Genomic DNA, 26,290 nt, shown 5'->3' on the forward strand with positions numbered 1-26,290 from the left:
ATCATTTAACACTGCAATACTTACTCGCCACCTTCTTGGTCAGAAGACTTTTTGAGTGACTGCAACTTCAGGACTGTCTTATCTATTAGATGAACAGAAAAAGTCACATTTTACAAAACAAGAGAAACACACATTTCATTGCATATTAACATTACAGGTATAGCTACTGATTAAACTACTAAAACTTACAACGAAGAGCAGGGGTTTTACCTATACATAACCTCATTCATCCTTGCTATATTTTTACCCCTGGAAACATAGTGATAGAGGGCATTTCTCAACCAACCAACAGCCCTCAAAAGTGCAATATTTTACGCTTCTCTTTTTTAAAAAAATAAATAAATAAGAAAAACCAAGTGTTATAGGGAAAAGGAACTCTCACTGTAAGGGATGTATTGAATTCTCGTTTATATGTTAAATTTAGTTTTCATATTTAGGAAAGCATTATTAGTATGTCAGCTAATGCTGAAATAGGGGGATTTTAATTAGTGAAAGAGATGGGAAGCAACTGAAATTTGTACACCAGCTAACCCTGTATTTTATTTTGGAAGTAACTTTAATCAAACACCATGTTTATGAAAAACAGTAACTCGGTGGCTTACCATACATAGAGGTTTCTGAGACAAATGTGGAACATCTATTTTTCTAAGCTGATGGAGACCATATAATCTATTAATCAATCTGGACATTTATATGGTCCGCATCACTGTTGTAAGGTATATCTCACAAGTATTTTAAATAGAAATAACAATTGGTAGTCTCCATCTCAATGAGTAAGTTGCCTGTGTGCATTCCTGTGGCACCACCTTCCAGGGTATTCTTTCCTACTGGCATTCTTCCCTCCATGCCTGTAACACACACACATACACAGGAGTGCTGCTATGCCAGGGGTAGCCAAACTTTTTGGCCTGAGGGCCACATCGGAGTTCCAAAACTGTATGGAGTGCTGGGTAGGGAAGGCTGTGCCTCCCCAAACAGCCTGGCCCCCGCCCCCATCTGCTCCCTCCCACTTCTCACCCCCTAACTGCCCCCTCAGAACCCCTGACCCATCCAAACCCCCTGCTCCTTGTCCTCTGACTGCCCCCCTCCCCGGGACTCCCCACTCCTAACCAGCCCCCGGGACCCCACCCCCTATCCAAGCCCCTGTTCCCTGTCTGCCTCAACCCCTATCCACACCCCCACCCCCTGACAGGCCCCCCAGGACTCCCACACCTATCCAACCCCCCCCCCATTCCCCGTCCCCTCAACGCCGCCCCCCAAACCTCCACCCCATGCAACCACCCCCTGCTCCCTGACTGCCCCCCGGGATTTCCTAACCCTTATCCAACCCCCGCCCCTCCCTGCCCCCTACGATGCCGCTCAGAGCAGCATATCTGAGAGCTGCGCCACCCAGCTGGAGCCAGCCATGCCGCAGCACTGCCTGGCAGGAGCTCGCAGCCCCACCGCCCAGAGCACTGGCGGCACGGCGAGCTGAGGCTGCGGTGGAGGGGGGCAGCAGGGGAGGGACCGGGGGGCTAGCCTCCCCGGCCGGGAGCTCAAGGGCCAGGCACGGCAGTCCCACGGGACGGATGTGGCCCATGGGCCATAGTTTGCCCACCTCTGTGCTATGCGAAGGAAACAGGATCATCAGGACCTCCTTGCCAGAATGATGAGAGGGTTGTGGGGCTATGACGCAGGCGTTGTAGAAGTAATGTGGTGAGAAGTGAAAAGATAGGGAAAACCAAAGAAAAAGGAAAACAAGAGGAGATGCATAGTAGAGAAAAAGTGGGGGAAAAGAAACCGAGAAACCGTGCCTTCCTGTCAATGACAGATGTTGATGTCTCAAAATCAGATTCTGCCAACAGAAAGCTCAGAAGCTACAGAGAAGCCTCAATTTATCTTACCAAATATTTTTAAAACCCTAATATGGAAAACAAAGTAAGAGGCAGTTTACATTTTCCCATTAAAACACTTCTGGACTGCATCAATTTTTCTCAAGTTTTCTGAGGCAGTTACGAAGAGGAGAATGTTGGAAAGGGATCGCCAGATTCCACCACAGATCTGTGATTTCAGAATCTGTTAGCAAATGAACTTCTTTCTCAACCTCCTTAATACACAGTGCTTTTCCTCCAAAGGTCTCAAGTGAGTCCTTCCCCCAGGATCCCTTCTACAACTAGCCACACTGCTATGCTTTGCCTGAGCTTTTTTTTTTTTTTTTGGGGGGGGAAACTGGATTCAACTGGAGCCTATGCAGCACCCAAAATCCTACTCAAATATTTTAATAGGTAGATTTAGATGTCCTGCATTGCTAAATTAACCATTATACCCCCAATAATCTCTTGATCAGGACAATGCAGTAGGTAAGGGCACCTGATGGCCACTGTCATGCTTCCTAGAAAAACTGTTTGGAAAAATCTCTGGTTCCTTCATCAATTCTGAGAGTTGAGTGTTCTGCAAATTAATAGAACAGACATGCTTATGGGAAGTATGAAGTTACAATGATAACAAACAATACTCCCCTTTTGGATATGCTTGTTGAACATGTTCTATCCAAGCAGTGTGATAGCCTACAATATTAGGATGTTGCAGGCCAGCCAACACTTTAACTTCTCGTAATACCTGAAAAAAAGACAAAAAAGCAACTTTATGATCATCCTTTAATTTGACTGTAAGATGAACTCAAAGGGGAAAAAAACCAAAGGTTTCTAGATACAGTTATTTTACCTCTTACTGGAATTTAAGAATTTGAGGACAGATTATTATTTTGCAGCATTAAGGATAATAAAATTCAGATCTTGCAGACTAATGTTTTATATTAGACTCAGATTGGGGTTAAATAAACATACACTAAAATAATATAAAACCTGTTTAGAAAGATATGATGAGATACAAAATTCATAAAATAGGAGATATGCCCACTTAGTACTTTGCCATAACCATCATTAATGCCACTGCTAATTATATTAGGAACCAGTTACAGTAAGCAGTGAGTTAAACAGAGAATCTGAACATGGAAAAATAAATTCATACCTTCATGCAATCTCTTTTGGTTGCTTTCTTAATAAGATTTTTTTTAATTGCATAGAACTGACCATCTAATTTGTTTCTGACCTGAAAATAATTTTAAAAAGGGAAAAGTCAGAAAAAGCAAATTTCACAAATTTAGATCAATATGTCAAAAACTCATTTGAACAACAGTTTGTTTCCTAAGAATCAAAATCTTACACTCTTTATTCAGATAACCTCTCAATGACATTAGAGGAGGTCTTCTGGATTTGGCCCTAAATGTCTCATGCAGAGGTGCCCAAGTTTTGCCTAATATACAGCAGCACAAAAGTCAAAACTTACATAAAATGAAATAGACACCACTGCAGCCATCCTTCCCATCAATATGGGGTGCTGCTCACTGAGACTACAGATCCCAGCCCACAGCGTTCCTTCTTGATCTGCATGGCCTCACCAATGATATATTGACAAATGTTTTGTATTTTTAACTACTGACTTTGGGCTGTAACATTAGAGAGGTAACATTAGATAGGAAATGAGTTATAATAATAATTAATTATAATAATTATATTTATAATTATAATAATTATAATAATTGCTTATTTTTACAATGCAACTAAATATTTTTAAAACAACTTTGGCAAGTAGTACATGACTCAGAAAGACAAGGAGGGTGAGGTAATATCATTTATTGGCCCAACTTCTGTTGGTGAGAGAGACAAGCTTTAGAGCTACAAAGAGCTCATCCTCAAATCTGGGAAAGGTATTCAGAGTGTCACAGCTACATACAAGGTTGAACAGATAGTTTAGACAGTTACATGACTTATGAATCTGAAACTAAATACTTTCATTTTCTAAAATATATTTTATTTTAGATTTATAAAATATCCACCCAACATAATAATATGGCTGACAGAGGAAACGAGGTTAGTTACTTGACACCTAATTTTCAGAAGAACTCAGCATCCGCTGCTCCAAGAGAAGCCAGCATTAACTATGGGTGCTCAACATTACTGCAAATCAAGCCCTAAGACTGTAAGCTCTCTGGGAGGGAAGAACTATCTTTCTAGGCATTTATATAACACTCACTACAATGGCACCTCTGGGCACTACTACAATATAAATAGTTAGTAAAAATAATAGTTACTATGCACCAGTGGTTGGTATAACCCACATTCAAAATTTAAATAATTTTTTTTTAATCAACCACAGTTAAAACAAAATAAGCTTCCCTTATTTTATATAGATAAATTCAAGTACTTCATATGAGAAGTAAGGGTTCTCTCATATTTAAGATATAAGAATAAGACTGTACATGAAAGTGAAACATACAATATATTCTGTTTTAGACAAAAATGCATTGAAGTCTTCAGAAAGCACCCTTCTGAAAGGGAAAACTAAAACCTCTTACACAGTTTCAGTTCACATTTGTTTTATTGCCTATTATTAAGAACAAAAACAACCATGTGAACTATTTCCATCTCGAACAGTTATTAACAAAGCTGTTAAAATAGAGGATAAAAATACCTTGTACACTGTACCATATCCCCCTTTTCCTAGTCTTGCAATCTCATGAAATTCATTTAAGTAGCGTGAAGTTTGTGCTTCAAAGAAAACTTCTTTTTCACTAATTAAAAAAAAAGTGTATTTTATGACTGGTGAAACTAAATCACAAGCTAAAATTAAATAAGTCACAGATAGAGATGACACAGAAACTTCATTTACATTGTGAAAAATAGCTAAGTACTATGACACTATCCCTATAGTGCAAACTGAAAGCTAACAGTGTGTGTGAACAAGAAGGTTAATGTTCCAAACAGCAATACTTTGTGAAGTTCAAGGGGGAGATTTCGGCTATGTCTACACTAGAGACCTTACAGTGGCACAGCTGTATTGACGCAGCTGCGCCACTGTAAGATGTCCCGGGTAGCCGCTCTATGCTGACGGAAGAGAGCTCTCCCACTGGCATAATTAAACCACCCACAATGAGCAGCGGTAGCTATGTCGGTGGGAAGAGCGTCTCCTGCCAACATAGTGCTATCCACTCTGTTCTGTAGATATAACTTATGTCAGTCAGGGGTGGAGGTGTTTTTTCACACCCAAGAGCGACATAAATTTTACGGACAAAAAAGTGCAAGTACAGACACAGTCTTATTGAAACAGTGGTGCAAGATGACCTGCTGAAGAGATTACATTAGACTGAGTTAACACATAAATGCTGTAAGCAATACAGAAAAAATATATTTAATTAGCATTAATGACTAGGAAACCCATTTGCAGATTAGTTACTTGCTATTCTGAAAAATTTGGTAAAAAATTTCAAAGGATTCTGCACCACAAGGTGAACTTTGGTCCTATTTTGACAACTTTAGTTTAAAATATTTATCATCATTGTATAGTAAACTAGAAAATATTTTACTGTGTATTTTAGGCAAAGTAGCAAAGCCTTTACTGAATAATGGTGGTGAAAGTTTGGGGTGAGGAGTGGGCACGTTACATGAGAATTATTTTTTACAGATTAGCAGAGTGAGAATTAGAAATGGTTTATACTGTTTATATCAAAAGGCCACTATCAGCAATAACTGTTTTCCCAGAATGATTTCACAGAATCTCTCTCAGCCACAACTCTGCAACAGCTGGAGGAGCAAAGCTTGCTATTTTCTCTTTAATGATTCAGTCCCCTTTTTTCAGCTGCCAAGTAGGACGTTTTGACTTTAAAAAGAAAAGCTTCAACAACTTTTGTGAAATTTATCTCACCCCGCTTCAAAGAATGATAGTAAGGGGAGAACCCTCATCTGATCCAAAAACCGTTTCAAAATAAATACAGAATGTCTTTGTCTCCACTGAAAACAATACTCTAGCCACTATTGTTATAATACATTCCAGATGCCTGAAAAAGCATTCCCTAAGATGCAAGATAATGATAATCATGCCCATGTCAGAATTTCAGCCTGCACCCAAACTCCACTGAAATTCTAAAGTTAGCAGGAAACATTTATAACAACTCTTATTTTATTTAATGGAAAAAATGAATGGGACTATTTCTCCGGTAGTGCCAGGAGAAAAGTCAGAAGATCCAGCATGGAGTTTATAACCTCCAGCTGGTGGTGCCTCTATTTCCTTTACAGACCCAGAAATTTATCTGTGAATCCCATACGGAGAACCAAGCATCATCAAAGGCCAAACTCAAAGGGGGCGCTTTTGCTCCTGGCAATGGGCTATCATGTCACAGCTATTTAAAAAAAATTAACTTTAATACAGCAGCCCAAGTAAAGCCCAATGCCCTACACGAAGAAAATGCAATATGAAATCTCTCTCCATCTTTACCCTTTTAAAGAGTAAGCTTATGTTTTTGAATACACTTTATCAAATTTATAACACCCAAGATCGCAAATGCAATATTTTCATGCAAAGCTGAATTCTATTATTTTTATAGTGCAAAACTTCAGACAGAAAGTTAATCTTAATACTTGTCACAGCACTTTGGACACATACCTGACTGTGTGAGAATCTCCACCGTCAAGGTCCTATAAAACAACAAAATATAAAACTTTTTTAAAAAGCTATTTACAGTCAGAAACCTGATGTGCAGTTAATGGTTAAATATGAACTTCATTACGAGAAGGTAAATCAGCAGCACAGCAATTCCAATTATTCTCCTAAATGTTCTAAATAAGAAAACATGTAACAAATTTAAATCAATATGTCTAAATTTCGATCTGAACAAAAATAAAGCTTTGACCTGATAAAGCAAGAATACTGTAGACTTTGTTACTATTTGTATCTACAGATCTAGATATTTCCCCTCACACCCACCCAAACTACCAAAGTGTAACCAAAGCACCATTTTATATGGCTTCTGAAAATACACAATCCAAATATAAAAACAGTTCCATAAAGAAAGTTGCTTCAGAAATCCTAACATGTAGGTTCAGTAATGTAAAGGTTATTAAAGAAACTTAAAGTATACCTCAAGTATTTGTTGATTGGCTGCTTTCATTAATTGAGTAATTGCTCTATTATGTTGCAATCTTAAAGTACTAAATTCATCACAGAAGGCAAAAGAGGAGAGCAAGCCCATTCTAGTGAATGTCCGACAGATTACTGTAAAAAGAAACAGGATAGAGGCTATTTAACAGGAAACCCAACTAAACAATTGCAACTTTAAATAAAAAGAAAAGGAGTACTTGTGGCACCTTAGAGACTAACAAATTTATCTGAGCATAAGCTTTCACGAGTATACCCAGACTATACATTAATCCTCATTACTTCTTAGCCTGGTCCAATTTATAGTAATCAACTGAATCAATGAACAAGAACAGTAACTAGGTACCCAATTGCATTTTAAGTCTCTATCCCACCCAATATAAATAAATATGAGCAAAGTTCCGAGCAACAATTACTTGTATTTTAGCACAGGGGAGGGAACAAATGCCAACACTAACACCACATGTGGGTATTTACATAACCATCTTGACCTGTACTTTTTATTCAGAAGTAAATGCTTTATTATTGAAACTGAAGATAATTTATAATTCAGTCAACATGGAGCTTGGAGTGCACGTGGTATAACGGTCGCATAAGGAATTCTTTTTAAACAATAATCAAAAGAGATTCTGAATCTGAAAAAAAATGCATTCCATTACATGTATCCTAACACCTTTTTCCTCACTCCTGGTGAGGAACCAAACCAAAACTAATTACACCCCAACTACAGCTACCCTGTAGAAATCCCCTCCCACCCACCAAATTAATCCACATTCCTTTACCTCCTACCTTCAGGGTGAAAGTCTCTTGTGTCCATCTCCTTCCTTTCCTAACTGAATAAACTACCTGACCACCACCCCATCCACTTGGCTGCCACAAATAAAGCATCCTTGTTGTATTTTCAGAGTTCAATGCTAATAGCATTCCAGTCTGTTCACAATTATGAGGACTCATATTACCATGGGCTATCAGCGCTATGCTATTAGTGAAGAGTGGCAGTATCAACGTTTTTGCTAATTCCCCCAGTATGTATGCACATGTATATGCATGTACATGTAAATACACAAAGAATGCATTGGTCATAGCTCCACAGTTAAGCTAAGGTCAATTTCTCTCTCAAAATTGTTCATTATGCAGTCCATTATGAGGAATAAAAAACTGGGCCTGATAAAATTACTACATACTGGAAGAGTAGGGATGGAATTTTGGTGACAGTTATAAACAAAAATATAAATATATATATGCGCACACACACACACACTTAGAACTGTTTAGGAGTTCCAAGGAGTTATAACTGTTTAGGAGTCCTAATGAGCTAAAAGGGACTTATTTTGGAAATACACTGAGCCTCTTTCTTTGCATCACTGTAGCTCAAAAACAGCCTGTTACCAAACCCAGCAAACTATCCATATAGATACATTTCTTTGAAAATATGTACATAAGCTATATTTACAGAAATTACATTGTAATTAATGGAAGTTGAACAATTGTTGAATTTAATATTATAGTTATAGGCAGGACTCTGGGTCACTAAATGGTGCACTCTGATGAGGTAACAACCAATCATTTCCCTTCCTCTCCAGTTCATTTGTAAACTTCACCTCTATTGGATGAAATTAATGGGAACTTTCCACCTGTCAAGAGTTCTTAGGGGTCAAGTGCTGGATTATCAATACACAAAGAACACTTGATTGGGTCACAGTAGACATAGTGACAGAGTACTGGGTGTGTGTATTTGTCTTGACAAAGAGAAGGAGAGGTAGAGAACTTGTGGTTATTTACCTTGGGATAGACAGTAGAGACACTGGTATAGTACTGATAAACAGATCCTGAAATAGATATTAGAAGTAGTGGTAGAACACTTGCTTTTATTTGTCTTGATATAGAGAATAAAGATAGTGGTGTAGGTTTAGGTACATTAGTCTTGAAATAGATAGAGGAAGTGTACTGTGTAGATTTGAAGATTTTAATCTAAGAGGAAAAAAACCAATAGTCTACAAATTATCAACAATCACAGTGTACTGCTTTGTCCAAACACACACATGTAAATACAAAAAAATATATATACTCTTATTTCAACAGTTTATTTCTATAGTCTTGTATATGAAAAACATTTTTAAAAATGGCATTTCTTAATTGCGCTAGTATTGTGTTTAATCAAAGAAAATATTCAAAACAAAAGCTACATGCACAAAAAAAGGAAGATTTCAATCAAAATGTCTTGCACCAAAATAAGGGGAGCACTTTTAAAAACAGTTGTGTTAAAAGGCTAAAACACAAAGAATAGAAGGGTATAATTAGATGTAGTCAGAAATTTTAAAAAGGAAAATATTCGTCTTTTTGTTATTTTTTACTATTTTAAGAATATGCTTAGGAAATGCATAGAAACATAAAATTCTATACCAAAAATATCAATGATACATTCAAGTAATAAAATACTTGAATTGCTACATACTAGTGCTGTGATCCTGCAAACACTTATGTATGTGCTTACCTTTACTACCATGAAAATTCCAATAGGAAAACACCAAAAGAAATGGAATTTCAGCTCCAAATTTGAGTTTAACCATAACCTGTTTCCTATGTTTCTAATGCTTCGTGTGTTGTTTGTAGTTAAATAAATGTTACTGAAAATTTTTTTATGCTTAGGTTACTGTAATGTATTCTCAAAACTAAGGTTTTGTCTAGGGATAGAGTTTTCACACTTTTTAATCAGGAATATTTTTGTATCACTCCCCTTGTAAAGCCAGGCATCTTAATTATCAAGTCAATTCTACAGTGAACTATTAAAAAGTTTTACAATTGGCCTAAAATTGCTTTCCTATATCTATAAAAGTGTCAGTCATTTTAGGTCTGATGTTTTGGATCCTGGACCAGGAGTAAGTGCTGAGACCCCACTTTTCCAACAGCACTTCAAGCTACGCACAGTCATCAGATATCAAGCTTTAAATCTGGCATTAGTGCAGATCTGAATATTGGCCATCCTGGGACTGAGGTACATTTTGCTCAGAAATTTCCACATTTGAGAGGAAGGAGAAATACTTCTTTGTCAGTTGTTTTTGTTTTTAAATGACAGTTGTTTGAAAGCTGCTCGGAGATATGGAATATTAGAAGTTGTCCCAAGTGAACTGGATTAATGGGAAGAGGGCAGGTGAGATGGTAAAAGGTTCATGATTGCATACCACATGGATCCACAATGTGCATCACTTGGCTCTACAATTTAATCACCATCACATATAGGGGGGTGCATATAGACACACACAAAAACACTGTTCATGGGAAATCTAATTCATTTTTTTAGTTCAGCACCTTCCAACAATAAGCAGAGCTGACAAAGTAGAAAAGTTATCTGAATATTCACCTTGGAGTAGTGTTAACTAAAACTAGATGATAGAAATTGGAGAATAGAAATTAAGGGTATATTCTTACTGACTTTTTTTTTTTTTTTTTTAAGATTCCTTTGATTTGAATCCTGTTTTGATTAGCATAATACAGGTACATTTGTTGCTTTTGCATAATTTGTATTGAGAATTATACAATTTGTGTACATTTATGAATATTTCTATTACGTTATATTCCTTTCCTATAGCTGTGTTTTCCCCGTTTTTATAGTTCAAATACCAGATTTTAATAAAGCCTGTGGAATGAGTTCAGAGTCATCTTAGTGATATCACCTGTTACCTCTCTTGCACTGTAATAGGAGGCTGGTGAAACAAAATTGTTAGTAGAGTAGTAATAATTCTCTGCAACTTGATCCTGCATATTTCTGGAAGGTAGAGAATGCCCTCAACTCCTAGTCAAATTGAGGGTGCTCCCAACCGTCCAAGTGGCACTCAGCTACGCCCAGTATCAGATTCACAATTTTCCAATAGTCCAATGTAAACTGACAAACGGATCTCATAACTCAGAAAACAAACATAGCATTTTATGTTCAGGCACACATGACAATAAATCAATTTAAGGTAAAGTAAAAATTGTAGATACTCTCACTAACTTTGGAACAAAGATCTTGATTGAACAGGATTTTGTGCATACACTTGGCAAATATGTTCTAGCAGAGAAACAAGCAGTAGCTGGTTTGCAATTGTAGAAGTGAAATAACATTTTTCTGAACCATTCACAACTCGAAGTTCTTCTGGTACATCAGATTCTGAAAATAAAACAAAACAATTTAAGGGTCATCATATACTGACTTTGTGAAACACGATAAAAAATGGTTACCAGCAGCAAACTTTTTTGTTGTGTAGGCTGACCCCTAATTTTAACTGTGTAACCAGTTTGGCCAGTTCCTCATTACAGCTTTCTGTACAGGACAATGTCTCAGAGTGCACTGTGCAGAGTGCACTGCAGAGCCCGGCCTGACCCGGTGCACTGAGCTGTGCAGTGGCGTGGCTGGCTCCAGCTGGACGGCACGGCTGTAGCACCGCCAGCCAACAGTGCTCCAGGCAGTGCGGTAAGGGGGCAGGGAGCAGAGGGGGTTGGATAGAGGGCAGGGGAGTTCAGGGGGGTGGTCAGGGGGCAGGGGTGTGAATAAGGGTCGGAGCAGTCAGAGGGCGGTGAATGGGGGGGTTGAATGGGGGCAGTGATGCTAGGGGGGGCAGTCAGGAAGGAGGGGGGGTTGGATGGAGTGGCGGGGGGCAGTCAGGGGCAAGGGTGCCAGGGGGGCCTCAGGGAACGGGGGGGTTGGATGGGGCAGGAGTCCCGGGGGGGGTGCCGTCAGGGAGCGTGAAGAGGGGAGGGGGGTGGATAGGGGGCGGGGGCCAGGCCACACCGTACCTGGCTATTGGAGAGGCACAGCCTCCCCTAACCAGCCCTCCATATAATTTCTGAAACCAGGTGCGGCCCTCAGGCCAAAAAGTTTGCCTGCCCCGGCATCGACCATTCCTTATCATTGGAGCAGTAGTTCTGTGAACTGCTGGCAGCTACTAAAAGACAAAGGAAAAAAAATATATCTATCTAGGCATTTTAAATGTGCCTTTCACCATAATATTTAGGAAACAAATGTTCTCTGAGGAAAAAAATACTTTTTAAAAACCTTCAGAGATTACTCATTACTCTTAAATGAACAGGAACGCTCGATCCCTTTAAAATGGAATTTATAACAGCACAGTAAAGTCAGTTTAGGACCCACCCACACTGGAAGTCTAAACACACAGAGTTGTCTGCCCCATGGTTACAAATGTATTTTTTAAATAAATATAACCTATATCTACTTTACTGTAGCATATGTGACAACACAATCATCACAAGGCTTTCCCAATCTGAGTGGAGATACTAATTTAATTACAAAGCTTCCTTTCCTAATATTTGTTTAGTATACAATATAAAATTGAGTTTTCAAGAACAGCCTTTTAGGCCAAGAGCCCTGTTTTCAAGTGAGACATGATGCAACAATTTCAGTACAAATATTAACAACAAAATCCTCCTTCTTAAGATAAAAAATTTACTACATTTGGAAATGAAGAAAGGTAAATAGTGTCCCCTAGGGATCTGTACAGAGACCAGTGCTGTTCAACATATTAATAAATGATCTGGAAAAAGGAAAGGAGTACTTGTGGCACCTTACAAACTAACAAATTTATTTGAGCATAAGCTTTCGTGAGCTACAGCTCCCTTCATCAGATGCATAGCTCACGAAAGCTTATGCTCGAATAAATTTGTTAGTCTCTAAGGTGCCACAAGTACTCCTTTTCGTTTTGTAGATACAGACTAACACAGCTGCTACTCTAAAACCTGGAAAAAGGAGTAAGCAGTGGGTGGCAAAGTTTGCAGATGATATAAAATTACTCAAGATAGTTAGGTCCAAAGCAGATTGCAAAGAGTTACAAAGGGATCTTAACTAAACTGGGTGACTGGACAACAAAATGGCAGATGAAATTCAATATTGATAAATGCAAAGTAATGCACATTGGAAAACATCCCAACTCTACATACAAATTGATGGGGTTTAAATCAGCTGTTACCACTCAAGAATGAGATCATAGAGTCATGTGGGTAGTTCTCTGAAAACATCTTCTCGATGTGCAGGAGCAGTCAAAAAAAGCTAGCAAGCAGAATGTTAGGAACCAGGGTGGATAAAAATCAATTTTATTTTTTTAAACTGATTTTTTTTATTTAAATCGGATTTTTTTGGATAAAATGCTTTTTGAGGAAAAAAACCTAGCTAAAGATAGTTTTAATTAAGATACATTATAGCTCAAAGATCTCTCATCATGGAATAGGGATTATAAATTCTAATTCTATAGTATGAGACAATATATATTCATGTAATGTTTAAGAAAAGTTTTGTAAATGAGTTCCAATAGTTCATGGATTAGGAACCCAATTTTATGGAGTTCCAGGGGCTTCTGTATACATTATTTAGATTAATCTTTCGATCTACCCAATGGGACTCAGTGCTAAGTCTAGAAGATACCTCAGAGCTGCTTAGTTTTGCAGTTCTCAAACTGTGGATTTGTGTCTCCAGAGATAACATGCTTGTTAACAGCAAAAATGGTAATAAATAAATATATAGAGGTGAGAAATAATAGACCTCAACCCTATTGTCCCTCTGCAAATTTGTGTACACAGAGTCAATCCCTTACCTCTCTCTGAAAGTGCAAAGTTTCAAAAAGTTAAATGAACAGAAGATTGTTGGGGGCAGAAAAGATCTGGACAAGAAGAAGTCTGGAGATAAATGTGAGAAGGGAGGGACAGGCAGTAGAAACAAAAGTGAAACTGTTTGAGCAGCATATTCCAGAAGTCTTGAGGTCTTTCTGAATGTAGCCTTCATTGATTTGAGATCTACCATACCATTCTCTCACTAGAAGGGAAAACCTATAATGGTAGCAGGCCATAAAAGAGACCCAGTTTGGGAATATTTTAATGAAGTTCCTCTACCTGTGGGTAAGACAGGCCTGCGTGCAAAATACAAACAGTGCAACAAAGAAACGCAAGGCCTGGTTGCCTGAATGAAACAACATCATGAGAAGTGTTCCCTCTCAGGAGGAAGCTGCGCTGAAGATGATGAAAGGAACATGTCTGAACATGCAGGATCTTCGGGTTGGTAAACTTTTTTATTTCATACTTCTTTCTTAAGGACCAGCTGTCTTCTTTCTGGACTATTCTTGAATTCCCATGTTTGAACAAAAAATATAGTAGTTACTCTATGGTATTATCATTTTAGATGCAGTTGTGATAAAAAATAAATAGCTGAAATAAGCAGATCTTCCTTTTACAAGTTCACCTTTAAAGTAGTACTGTGTGTCAATGAATGCAATCAGTAATACTAAATGAAGTATGGTAATAATAATTAAATAACTGTATTGACTTATTTTGTTTAGGAGAATCCATCCTCAACATACAGGATTCTGAAGACTATCCATCTTCAAGATCACCATCATTTTCTACAGTTTCAGAGTTATCTGCCAAAGATAGCGTTTCAATCACATCATGTATGTCACATAGCCACAGTATATCACCTGTAGCAAAAAGAAAAAAAAATCTCCATCATCCAGAAATCACCGTAGATAAGTTTGTGATAAGAACCAGCAGATTACAGAAAGAGGTAATTGATGAAAAAATTGCTTGGTTTGTTTATGCAACAAACTCTCCTTTCCGTATGATTGAAAACCCACACTTCATTACCACGGTTTAGTCATTAAGACCAGGATAAAGTCCACCCAACAGAGCAGATGTCGCAAGCAAATTGCTGGATAAAGTGTAGGAAAGAGAAATTGAGCAGTGTGCAAACCATCTAGAGGGTGAAATTGTTAACCTGAGTCTTGATGGGTGGAACAATGTCCACAATGATCCTACTGTATGTGCTTGTGTGACAACAGAAGAAAGGAATGTCTTCCTTACAGAAACAACTGAGATATGAGGAAATGCACAGCAGAATACTTACAGGAAGTAGCAGTAAAAGCTATAACAAACTGAAAAAAAATTCAAATATCTAGTACGTAGCTTGGTCACAGACAATGCTGCAAACGTATTCAAAATTAGAAGAAATTATTTAGAAGAGATCCCAAGCTAACGACATATGGTTGCAGTGCTCATTTGATGCACCTCCTAGCCAAAGACTTCAGTGTTCCAGAAATAAAAGCTAATGTTGTTGAAATTGCAAAATACTTCCGTAACAACTACTATGCAGCAGCTGCTCTGAAAAAAGTGGAAGGAACCAAACTAACGCTCCCCCAGGATGCGTGATGGAACTCAGTAGTGGACTGTTTTGAGCACTATATCAAGAACTTGCCTAATCTGATGACAGTTTGTGAACAAAATTGGGAAAAAATGGATGTCAATGTCACAGATAAAGTTCTCAATATTGGGCTTAAGAGAAATGTTGAACACATGCTAAGTACCCTGAAGCCTATTTCTGTAGCGTTGAACAAAATGCAGGGAAACAGCTGTTTTATTGCTGACGTTGTTGAAATTTGGAAGGAACTGAGTGAGATCTTAAAAAGAAAAATATGCAATGACAGAGTTAAATTACAAGCATTAAAAAAACGACTGGGACAAGCACTATCTCTAGCTAATTTTCTTGCAAATATTCTCAATACTCGGTACCAGGGTCAAACCTTAACTGCTGAAGAAGAGGAGTTGGCTATGACATGGACATCCAGCAATGATCCCGCCATAATGCCAACTATAATAAACTTCAGAGCTAAGGGTGAACCATTCAAGAAATATATGTTTGCTGATGATGTTTTAAAGAAGGTCACACCAGTGAACTGGTGGAAGTCACTTAAGCACTTGGATTCAGAGACTGTTGAAGTGATAATCTCACTTTTAACAGCAGTAGCTTCTTCTGACGGTGTAGAAAGAATATTTTCTTCCTTTGGACTAATTCATTCCAAACTGAGAAATCGTTTGGGACCTGAGAAAGCAGGAAAGCTTGTTTTTCTTTTCCAGATTATGAAAAAAACAGGAAAATGAAGGAGAAGATGACTGAGTTAGCTGCAGAAGCCAATATTTTAAGTTTCTCACGTTGACCTGGCTGACATAGCGGATTTAATTTTTGTTCTTTTTTAAAAAAAAATATTTTAACTATTTAGTTAAAAACAATTTTAACAAAAACAAACCTGATTTTAAAAAACTTGAATGTTTAACTAAATTCAAAAATTCATATGTTTGTTTTGTTAAAATATTATATGTTTGCTGTTGAAGAAAAAAATCCAGAATACATAACATTGTCATTTTAGTTCAATAAAACAATTTAAATGTCTGTCTGGTGATGTTCTCCTCCTAATACAGCATGGTAAGAAAATCCTCCAAATATTAATGATTAACCTGCTGAATTAGAGATAGTTCACCTCCCAATGACTTCATAAAGATCTGCTTCAATTTCCTTTGGTAAATGAAATAACCAAACAGTCATTCATTTTCTGATATAGCTGTAAAACTAATCTGAAAAGTTTTCAAAATAAATCTCTTTAAATATGTATAGTGTGTACCTTCTAAAAATGAAGCCTTCATCTATCTGTGAGTTGTGAAAAATATGTATTAAGGTTATAACAACCAACAAGAATGCACTTTTATGTAGAAATCCATGATTAAATCAAGTCTTCCTGACTAGTGGTTTAAATCAATTTAATTTAAATCAAATCCACCATTAGGCATCGTGGAGGTAGGAATAGCTCAGTGGTTTGAGCATTGGCCTGCTAAACCCAACGTTGTGAGTTCAATCCTTGAGGAGGCCACTTAGGATCTGGGGCAAAAATTGGGGATTGGCCCTGCTTTGAGCAGGGGGTTGGACTAGATGACCTCCTGAGGTCCCTTCCAACCCTGAGATTTTATGATTAGGAAAAGGATAGATAATAAGACAGTAAATATCATAATGCCACTATATAAATCCATGGTATGCCCACACCTTGAATACTGTGCACAGTTCTGGTCACTCCATCTCAAAAAAGATATATTGCACACAGAGAAGGTACAGAGAAGGGCAACAAACATGACTAGGGATATGGAACAGCTTCCATAGAAGAAGAGATTAAAAAGACTGGGACTATTCATCTTGGAAGAGACAACAAAGTGAGGAAATATGCTGAAAAATCATTAATGGTGTGGAGAAAGTGAATACGGAAATGTTATTTATTTCTTCACATAAGATAAAAGCCAGGCGTCACCCAATGAAATTAACAGGCATCAGGTTTAAAACAAACAAAAGGAAATATTTCTTCACAGAATGCAGTCACCCGTGGAATTCATTGCCGGGGCGGTTTTGAAGGCCAAAAGTATAACGGGGTCCAAAAAAAGGATTAGATAAGTTAATGGAGGATAGGTTCCTCAATGGCTATTAACTAACCTCAGGTCAGGGATGCAACCCCATGCTCTGGGTGTCCCTAAGGCTCATACTGGATAATAGAGGCTGGATCACGTGATAATTGCCCTGTTCTGTTCATTCCCTCCGAAATACCTGGCACTGGCCACTGCTGGAAGACATGATACTTGGCAAGATCTAGATGGACCATTAATGTGACCCAGTATGGCCACTCTTATGTAGAAATATTACAAAGCTTTCCCTCCCCCATTAAATACTGTTTTCGGGGGGGGGGGGGGGAATCTGCTTAATTAATGAAACATTCACAATGCAGCTCAGTAACACAGTCTCCATTGCTTTGTAGAATTCACAATAATCTTATCCTTCAAAAAGATCAGGATAATGATTTTGATAGAAGATTTAAATACTACTCAGGAGAATCAAACAAACAAAAAGCACCCTACACAAGCCAAGAGGAGAGTGGGAAGAAAAGGAAAATGGAGGAAAAACCAGAGACCCAAATAACCCTAAGGGGGAATGAGAAATAACGATCTTCCACATTAAAAGTTTACATCAAACATCCAGATTCCCAGAGTCATCCCTACTCAGAGGAAAGACACAGCGAGGGGCCCCGGAGACCCTACAGAAAACACACAGTCTCCAGGATCCCCTCAGAAATACTTCAGGAGGACAAAGTGGGCAGACACTTAGTAAAATTGGGAATTAGGAATTAATGATTGACAGCTGTGCTGCTCTTGCATCACCCTCCCTACCACCAGGCACCTGACGCCTTGCAAGAACTAGGGGCCAATTTCATCATCATCCCCCGCCCCCACCAGCCAATGACAGGGGACACGGGGGGGGGGTGTATCATCCCCCAGTGGGGCCCACGGGGGGCGGAGGGGCGGGTACCCCACTCGCCTCAGGGGAAGGGGCGCAATTTCGCCCCACCACTGTGCGGAGGGGGTGGGGAGTTGCACTGCTCTCCCAGTGTGCCCCAGGAGCTTGGGGGGGGGGGAACGGGACATTAAGCCCCCGTTCCCTGCCCCCGCAGGGAATATCCCTCTGGGGCGGGAGGGGGCCGCTGCGGTGCCCTTCCCCCCTCGGTAGCTGGGGGCACTTCCCTGCCCCCCCCCCCGGGTTCCTGCCGGAGTCGGGGACGGCAGCTCCCCTCACTGACCATCGTACTGCGGCTCCGGCCCTTCCTCGGGAAACTCGATAGCGGGCGGCGGCAGGTTGGGCCCCGTGGCCTTAGGCCAGAGCCTGGGCCGCCGTTCCCCCGCAGCGCCCCCGCCACCTCTCCACATGGCCGGGACCTCTGGGACTCAACTTCCCGCCGCAGCCTGGCAGAGCGAGCCGGGGCGGAGCGGGCTGGAACGTACCGGCTCCTTCCAGGCCGAGCTCGCCCAGCTGCGCCCTCTACCGGGTCCCGCCGTGACGCGCCAGGGGTCTGCCTCGGTCGACCTCGTGTGGAGTGGGGTTGCCGGACGGCCACCCCCCGTAGGGGTCGCCGGACGGCCACCCCCCGTAGGGGTCGGGGGCGCTGACCAGTTCCCCCTCTGCCCCGAGGTGCTGGAAGTAGGAGTGCTCAGAACCCCCGCTATACAAATTGTTCCAGCCATTTCCCCCCACACAAACACACACCCCTAGGGGCCAGGGCCCGAACACATCCCCACAGGCCTCTGGTGGATAGAGGCTCTGGCTAATTTGATTCCTACACATCTGGGAGGCAGGGAGCTGGCTAATTCCCCTCCTCCCTCCCCCCCCCCCTGCACTCCTTGGGGTGGAGAGATTGACATGCAAATTATACTCACCCTATATTACATCCTGTAATGCTGGGGGTTGGGATATCCCATCCCATACTGTGTCCTTCAAGGGGCTTGGGCATCAGAATAATTCCAGTGCAGGCTGCATTCATTGGATCTGGGGTACTGAGATACAGACTAGTCCCACTCACACCTGAGAATATAGATATTGACAGGTCAGTTTTTAAATTGTGAGATCTTCAGTGCATGAGGTATTCCTTTTTATTTGGAAAGCACCTAGCACATAATGGGCAGTAGCAGAAATTAATAATACATATAACCATTATAATATTTTCAGAGTTCAATGCATCAAAAAATTGTGAGGATTATTAGTATCTGTCACTCCACAAAAAGTGGCACAGAATCTTTTTTACCAAACACCTGGTGATGTCCTGAATCAAGTGGAACCATGTTCCCAAACGGAACTTTTCCCAGTTTTGAGCACACAATTATTTTAAATTGCTAACAGCTTAATCCCTTACAAATTCTAACCAAAATGATCATATATAATCTTATTGTAAACAAATGCAGTATAATCTGTTACAGTGTGTATGGTAACACCCATTGTTTCATGTTCTCTGTGTATATAAAATCTCCCCACTGTATTTTCCACTACATGCATCCGATGAAGTGAGCTGTAGCTCACAAAAGCTTATGCTCAAATAAATTTGTTAGTATCTAAGGTGCCACAAGTCCTCCTTTTCTTTTTGCGGATACAGACTAACACGGCTGCTACTCTGAAACCTGTCAATTATAAAAATTTCCCTCTGATCCCAAAAAAGGATCAGTGCCTCCAGTAACTATTAATTACAGTGAATGTTTCCTTAATTATCCAAAATCATGCTTCAATTAATTTAATTCAGCATCCCCAGCAATATTAACATATGCCAAGGTATTAAACATTATGGCCTTATAATAATGAGAGGTAGCGAGCACCAACAGCTCCTAATGAATTTACCACATCTGTACAAAAAAAAGAAGTATTAAAAGGAAGACACAAAACCTTGATTTATATGCTGACTAAACAAGATTGTGGTTCAAGTAAACAGCATTACAGTATGAAGCACAGATAATTTTCAACTATGCACAGATTACAAGCATATGTAATGTACTGGCTCCTGTGTCTCTCTCTGTGTTAGTACTGCTCTCTGTTGCCCATAATAAATCAAACCTACTCAGGCCAGGTCTACACTACAGAGTTAGGTCAATGTAAGGCAGCTTACGTTGACCTAACTCTGCAAGAATCTACACTACAGCATTGCTCCCGCCGATGTAAGTCCCCCACTACACCGACCGAATAACTCCACTTCCACGAGAGGTGTAGCACTTAGGCCGATGTAGTTAGGACAATGTACTGTCTGTGTAGACACTGCATTACTTATATTGCCTGTCAGCACTACATGGAGCTCTGAGCTGAGAGCCTGACTGCCCAGGGCTGAGAGCCCACTCTGTCGGCTCTGTGCCAAGCCCGGGCTCTCAGTTCCCCGTACTGCTCCACTTGTTACTCTTGGGAGAATTCTGTACCAAAAAATTAAAAACTCTATGCCAAAACAAAAATAAAAATTCTGTGTACAATATTTTAAAATTCTGCAACATTCTGTATATTTTATTTGTCAAAATAACACAATATAATCAAACCAGTTTCAATTATTTTGGTAATTTATTTCATAATACCTGTCAACAAGTATGTCTGTAACAATACAGATAACAAATATTCAGGAAATATTTTTTGACAAATAGATTCCGTACTAGCCATATTAATACAGAACTTTGAGTAATAATTCATTTAAACTACAATACAGGTTTATTTTCCATACCCCTCAGAAGCAGTGCAAAGGCTTCGGGAAGTCAGGGTAACAGAGGAGCTGAGGGAGAGGGAAATAATTGCTGGGAAAGAGCCTACGAGTGAACCTGGAGGGTTGTTGGGTATGGGTGCAAGAACTATGGAACAGGTTTTTTTTCAGGGGGTAGGAATTGTTAGGGAGTTGGGGAGCTTCCCCAATGCAGACCCTTAGCCTCTCCCAATCAGTCAAGCACATCTGCCCCTGTCCCGATCTGTCCCAACACCCTCTCCCCATTCCCATGTGTCCCTGCACCCCCACTTAGCAGCCCTTCCTCCACATCCCCATGTGCCCCTGCTCCCTCCTCCCCATCCCCATGCATTCCCTTATTTCCATGTATCCCTGCACCCCCACTCAGTCATCACATACCCCCCACACACCCCTCCCCATCCCCATGTGTCCCCACACCCCCATTCAGCCACCCGTGCTCCCATGCACCCCCCACCCCCATTGTCCTTGCACCCACACTCAGCCACCCCTGCTCCCATATGGCCCTGCACCAAAACTCCCATTCAGCCCCCACCCCAATCTGTCCCCCCAATTTGCCCTTCTGAATCCCAGTCCATGTGACCCCCAGCAGCCTCCTGTGCCCCATGCTGTCCATCTGCCTATATTCTGTGCCTTCTCACCTTGCCCTTCTTGTCCTCCCTTATCGGCTGCTGATGGCTATGGCCGATGATGAGCTGGCTGCCCTCGGTTCTGGCACCGCAGCAGCTGCCCCCTACACAGATGAGCTTTATCCTTATGGTAGAAAGTTCCATTGTGTCAGGGGAGCAGAGGTGTGGACCACAGTCTTCATCACAAAAGTTTAGGTGATCTTTTAGATATGCTGGGTCCGGGCTATTGAGAGCCTGGAAGATAAGGACCAGGACCTTGAACTTGACTTTATATTGTATTGGGGCTTTTGTAAAGCATTTTGACACATATTATCTAAGTGCTAAGTAGTATTCAGAAGGAAAACATTTACCAATAAAATAAAGACAAAACCACAGCATTGATTCTGATGTAGAGAACATATTTACATCTTGTAAAATCAGGTGCTATATGCAGAAGAAGGTGGTTCTAAAGCTGACCTTCAAAAAAAAAAGTGGTGGGCTGGGTGGGACTTGCACTTTTTTTTTATTTGTAATCTACAAAGAAGGCACAAAAGATTTTTCTATTGTTTGTTAGGAAGGTGGTTTTCTGTTTGTTTTTCATATTAAAAATGTAAATTATGTCTACCCTATTTTTCCTGGAAACCTTGTATATGACTGAAAAACTATTAGATTTACAACATTATGGACACCATCCAAGTGAAACTTGATTAACTGATAAGGAAAGTTATTTGTATCCATACTGTTTAAAATTCTTTTGGTTTTTGTTTGTTAACACCTGTTTTATTCAAACATCTAATAGACAATTGGGAGAAAAGGTCTTGTGGTAAAGTTTTAAAACATCTGCCCCTTCAATTCAAGGCTGAGAGTGTTAATCTTCCTCTCTGAGACATGCACTGCATTTTTTAGCAAAACCAGGGAAGACCAGAATTTACATTCCTGAAATTTCAAAAGTAAAAATCTAAGCAAAAAATAAATAAATATTTTTTTGAGGGTGAACAAAAAAAAATCCCTTTCAGATCTTTGTTCAGTATAAAAAAACAAAGTAGGCATAAGCATTTTTTCCATTATAGGTCACCTTCAAGAGAAGACAAAGGTCATTAGAGCTATAGTAAAGAAAGACAAAACAGAACATCAGAATCAGTCAGCACTGATTCTTGACAAATGCACAATTTAGTGGAGAGGCTGGCAAGAGTTGGGAAAAGGTTAAAAGACACAGTTTTCACCCCTTATTTATATATATTTAATTTATATAAACATATTTAAGTTGTGCCCATCCAGAGGGCAAAAACAAGGATGGTGTCATGGTAGGGGGTCTACGACAGACCACCTAACCAGGAAGAAGAGCTTGATGAGGCTTTTTTTAAACAACTAACAAAATCATCCAAAGCACAGGACTTGATGGTGATGGGGGACTTCAACTACCCAGACATCTGTTGGGAAAATAACACAGCAGGGCACAGATTATCCAACAAGTTCTTGGAATGTATTGGAGACAATTTTTTGTTTCAGGAGGGGGAAAAAGCTACTAGGGGAGAGGCTGTTCTAGATTCGATTTTGACAATTAGGGAGGAACTGGCTGAGAATTTGAAAGTGGAAGGCAGCTTGGGTGAAAGTGATCATGAAATGATAGAGTTCATGATTCTAAGGAATGGTAGGAGGGAGAACAGCAAAATAAAGGCAATGGATCTCAAGAAGGCAGACTTCAGTAAACTCAGAGAGTTGGTAGGTAAGATCCCATGGGAAGCAAGTCTAAGGGAAAAAACAATTGAAGACAGTTGGCAGTTTTTCAAAGAGACATTATTAAGGGCACAAGAGCAAACTATCCCACTGTTTGGAAAGATAGGAAGTATGGGAAGAGACCACCCTGGCTTAACCAGGAGATCTTCAAGAGTCCTACAAAAAGTGGAAACTAGGTCAAATTACAAAGGATGTGTATAAATAACTACCACAAGTATGTAGGGACAAAATTAGAAAGGTCAAGACACAAAACGAGCCCAAACTAGCTAGAGACATAAAGGGTAACAAGAAAACATTCTACAAATACATTAGAAGCAAGAGGAAGACCAAGGACAGGGTAGGCCCGTTACCTTCAATGAGTGGGGGGGGGGGGGGAATAACAGAAAATGTGGAAATGGCAGAGGTGTTTAATGGCTTCTTTGTTTCGGTTTTCACCAAGAACGTTGGTGGTGATTGGATGTCTAACATAGTGAATACCAGTCAAAATGAGGTAGGATCAGAAGAGGCTAAAATAGGAAAAGAACAAGTTAAAAAAATTACTTAGACGAATTCGATGTCTTTAAGTCACCAGGGCCTGATTAAATGCATCCTAGAATACTTAAGGAATTTACTGAGCCATTAGCGATTATCTTTGAAAAGTCATGGAAAACTGGAGAGATTCCAGAAGACTGGAAAAGGGCAAATAGAACGCCAGTGTATAAAAAGGGAAATAAGGACAACCTGGGGAATTACAGACCAGTCAGCTTAACTTCTATACCTGGAAAGATAATGGAGCAAATAATTAAACAATCAATTTGTAAAGATATAGAAGATAATAAGGTGATAAGTGATAGTCAGCATGGATTTGTCAAAAACAAATCATGTCAAACCAACCTGATAGCTTTCTTTGACACAGTAACAAGACTTGTGGATGGGGAAGCAGTAGATGTAGTATATCTTGACTTTAGTAAAGTTTTTGATACTGTCTTGCATGACCTTCTCATAAACAAACCAGGGAAATGCAACCTAGATGGAGCTACCATAAGGTGGGTGGAAAACTGGTTGGAAAACCGTTCCCAGAGAGTAGTTATCAGTGGTTCACAGTCATGCTGGAAGGGCATAACAAGTGGGGTCCCGCAGGGATCTGGTTCTGTTCAGTATCTTCATCAATGACTTGGATAATGGCATAGAGAGTACACTTATAAAGTTTGCGGATAATATCAATCTGGGAAGCGTTGCAAGTGCTTTGGAGGATAGGATTAAAATTCAAAATGATCTGGAGAAATTGTCTGAAGTAAATAGGATGAAATTCAATACGGACAAATGCAAAGTACTCCACTTAGGAAGGAACAATCAATTACAAACATACAAAACGCTCTTGCAAAAAAAGTGAACATCATTCTGTAGGTGCAGGTGTGTTGTAAGCAAGACACAAGAAGTAATTCTTCCGCTCTACTCTGCACTGATTAGGCCTCAACTGGAGTATTGTATCCAGTTCTGGGCACCACATTTCAGGAAGGATGTGGGCAAATTGGAGAGAATCCAGAGATGAGCGACAAAAATGATTAAAGGTCTAAAAAACATGACCTATGAGGGAAGATTGAAAAAATTGGGTTTGTTTAGTACATAATAACAGTTTGCAAGTACGTAAAAGGTTGTAAAAGGAGGAGAGAGAAAAATTGTTTTTCTGAACCTTTAGAATAGGACAAGAAGCAATGGGCTTAATTTGCAGCAAGGGAGGTTTAGGTTGTACATTAGGAAAAAATTCCTAACTGTCAGGGTGGTTAAGCACTGGAATAAATTGCCTAGGGAGGTTGTGGAATCTCCATCATTGGAGATTTTTAAGAGCAGGTTAGACAAATACCTGTCAGGGATGGTCTAGATAATACTTAGTCCTGCCATGAGTGCAGGGGACTGGACTAGATGACCTCTTGAGGTCCCTTCCAGTCCTATGATTCTATGTATAATACACCTCCATACTACCCCACTTATTCCCCACCACATTCACACACACACAAAATTAATTCTAGAAAATAAACCTTGGTCTTCACATTTTTGCTGTAGTTGTCTTTTAAAAGAATGGAAACAAAATCATATATTCCTATAGCAAAACTTCTACCTGTGTTAATAACAACACTTGGAACGACTAAACCAGAAAGTATGTTTTTAAATCTAGTTTATTTTTCCCTAATTTATATAGTTTATTTTTTTAATTTCTCTTAGTTTGAACAGTATTTGTAGTTAGTTTCTTTCTTTCTGACATGGTAGCACAATACTCTAATGTTTGGGTTGGAAATACTGATGGGGCATGTTTAATCTATTAAAATCAGCAAGCAAATAATAAATATTAATAAATAATACTTTCCCCAAAACTTTTATAAAACTTAAATTTAACCTAAACTGCCTGATAGTTTAACTATGTATTTCTTAGGGTGTTTTCTTTAATTAAAGAAAAGTGGCTAGTGATTTGTGTTTTTAGAAATCAGAGAGGAGCAGGAACCTTATGTAGTCCTCATCAGCCATCTGTATCAAGCTACACAAGCAGCTAATGGGACCACCACTTTCTCTGGGGACTATTCAACTTGAAAAGTCAGCAGATAGCAAATGGAGAAAGTGACTAATTAGAACACTTTTGCAGGACCCTGTAATTGAACATTACAACTAATGGCTTGTGTCTTTTCATGGAACATTATACAGGTTCAAAATGGGTACTCTGGTTCACTTTAATGTTCACACTCAACAGATTTTTTTTTCTGACAGGGAGCTTACTGTGCCCTGTCAGAAACCTTCATCCTTCAATGTGCCTGCTCTGTGATATTGTAAGTCTTTGAAAATGCTGCAGTTTAAAAATCTGAATTCTTCTGTCATCCAAGAGCTGCCATTCCGAAGATCAAAACAGCCATTAGCTGTTTGAACTGTAAGGTTATCATGTAGAGGTCATAGATTTTGGGACCATCTGCAGAGTGGCATCAGCAGGATCCCATTTATCCATGCTAGCCATCAGATGTGTATGTCTCAATGAACTGGTGCATTACCTCAAATTTTGGAAGCTGCCTGCTGAAATATTGTATAAAGTCCCCTTCAAAACTCTAATATAACATTTACAGCTAAAAAGAA

The 26,290-nt window shown here is 39.6% G+C and overlaps 1 protein-coding gene across 5 annotated transcripts in view; it reads right to left on the reverse strand.

The window, feature by feature from the left end:
- Window positions 1-18,652, reverse strand: part of EIF2AK1 (eukaryotic translation initiation factor 2 alpha kinase 1) — a 40,557-nt gene extending 21,905 nt beyond the window's left edge. For all 5 annotated transcript variants that reach the window (XM_043523556.1, XM_037910221.2, XM_043523555.1 and 2 more), the window contains exons 1-8: window positions 18,396-18,652; window positions 10,967-11,122; window positions 6,956-7,089; window positions 6,481-6,512; window positions 4,513-4,612; window positions 3,010-3,090; window positions 2,499-2,598; window positions 25-82 (exon numbers count right to left, since the gene is read on the reverse strand). In XM_043523556.1, coding sequence (XP_043379491.1) covers window positions 25-82; window positions 2,499-2,598; window positions 3,010-3,090; window positions 4,513-4,612; window positions 6,481-6,512; window positions 6,956-7,089; window positions 10,967-11,122; window positions 18,396-18,522 — 788 coding nt within the window. In that variant the 5' untranslated portion in view covers window positions 18,523-18,652. The remainder of the gene's footprint in view (window positions 1-24; window positions 83-2,498; window positions 2,599-3,009; window positions 3,091-4,512; window positions 4,613-6,480; window positions 6,513-6,955; window positions 7,090-10,966; window positions 11,123-18,395) is intronic.
- Window positions 18,653-26,290: the final 7,638 nt, after the last annotated feature.

Source organism: Chelonia mydas, chromosome 10 (genome assembly GCF_015237465.2).
Source record: "Chelonia mydas isolate rCheMyd1 chromosome 10, rCheMyd1.pri.v2, whole genome shotgun sequence".
Classification (NCBI taxonomy): Eukaryota; Metazoa; Chordata; order Testudines; family Cheloniidae; genus Chelonia; species Chelonia mydas.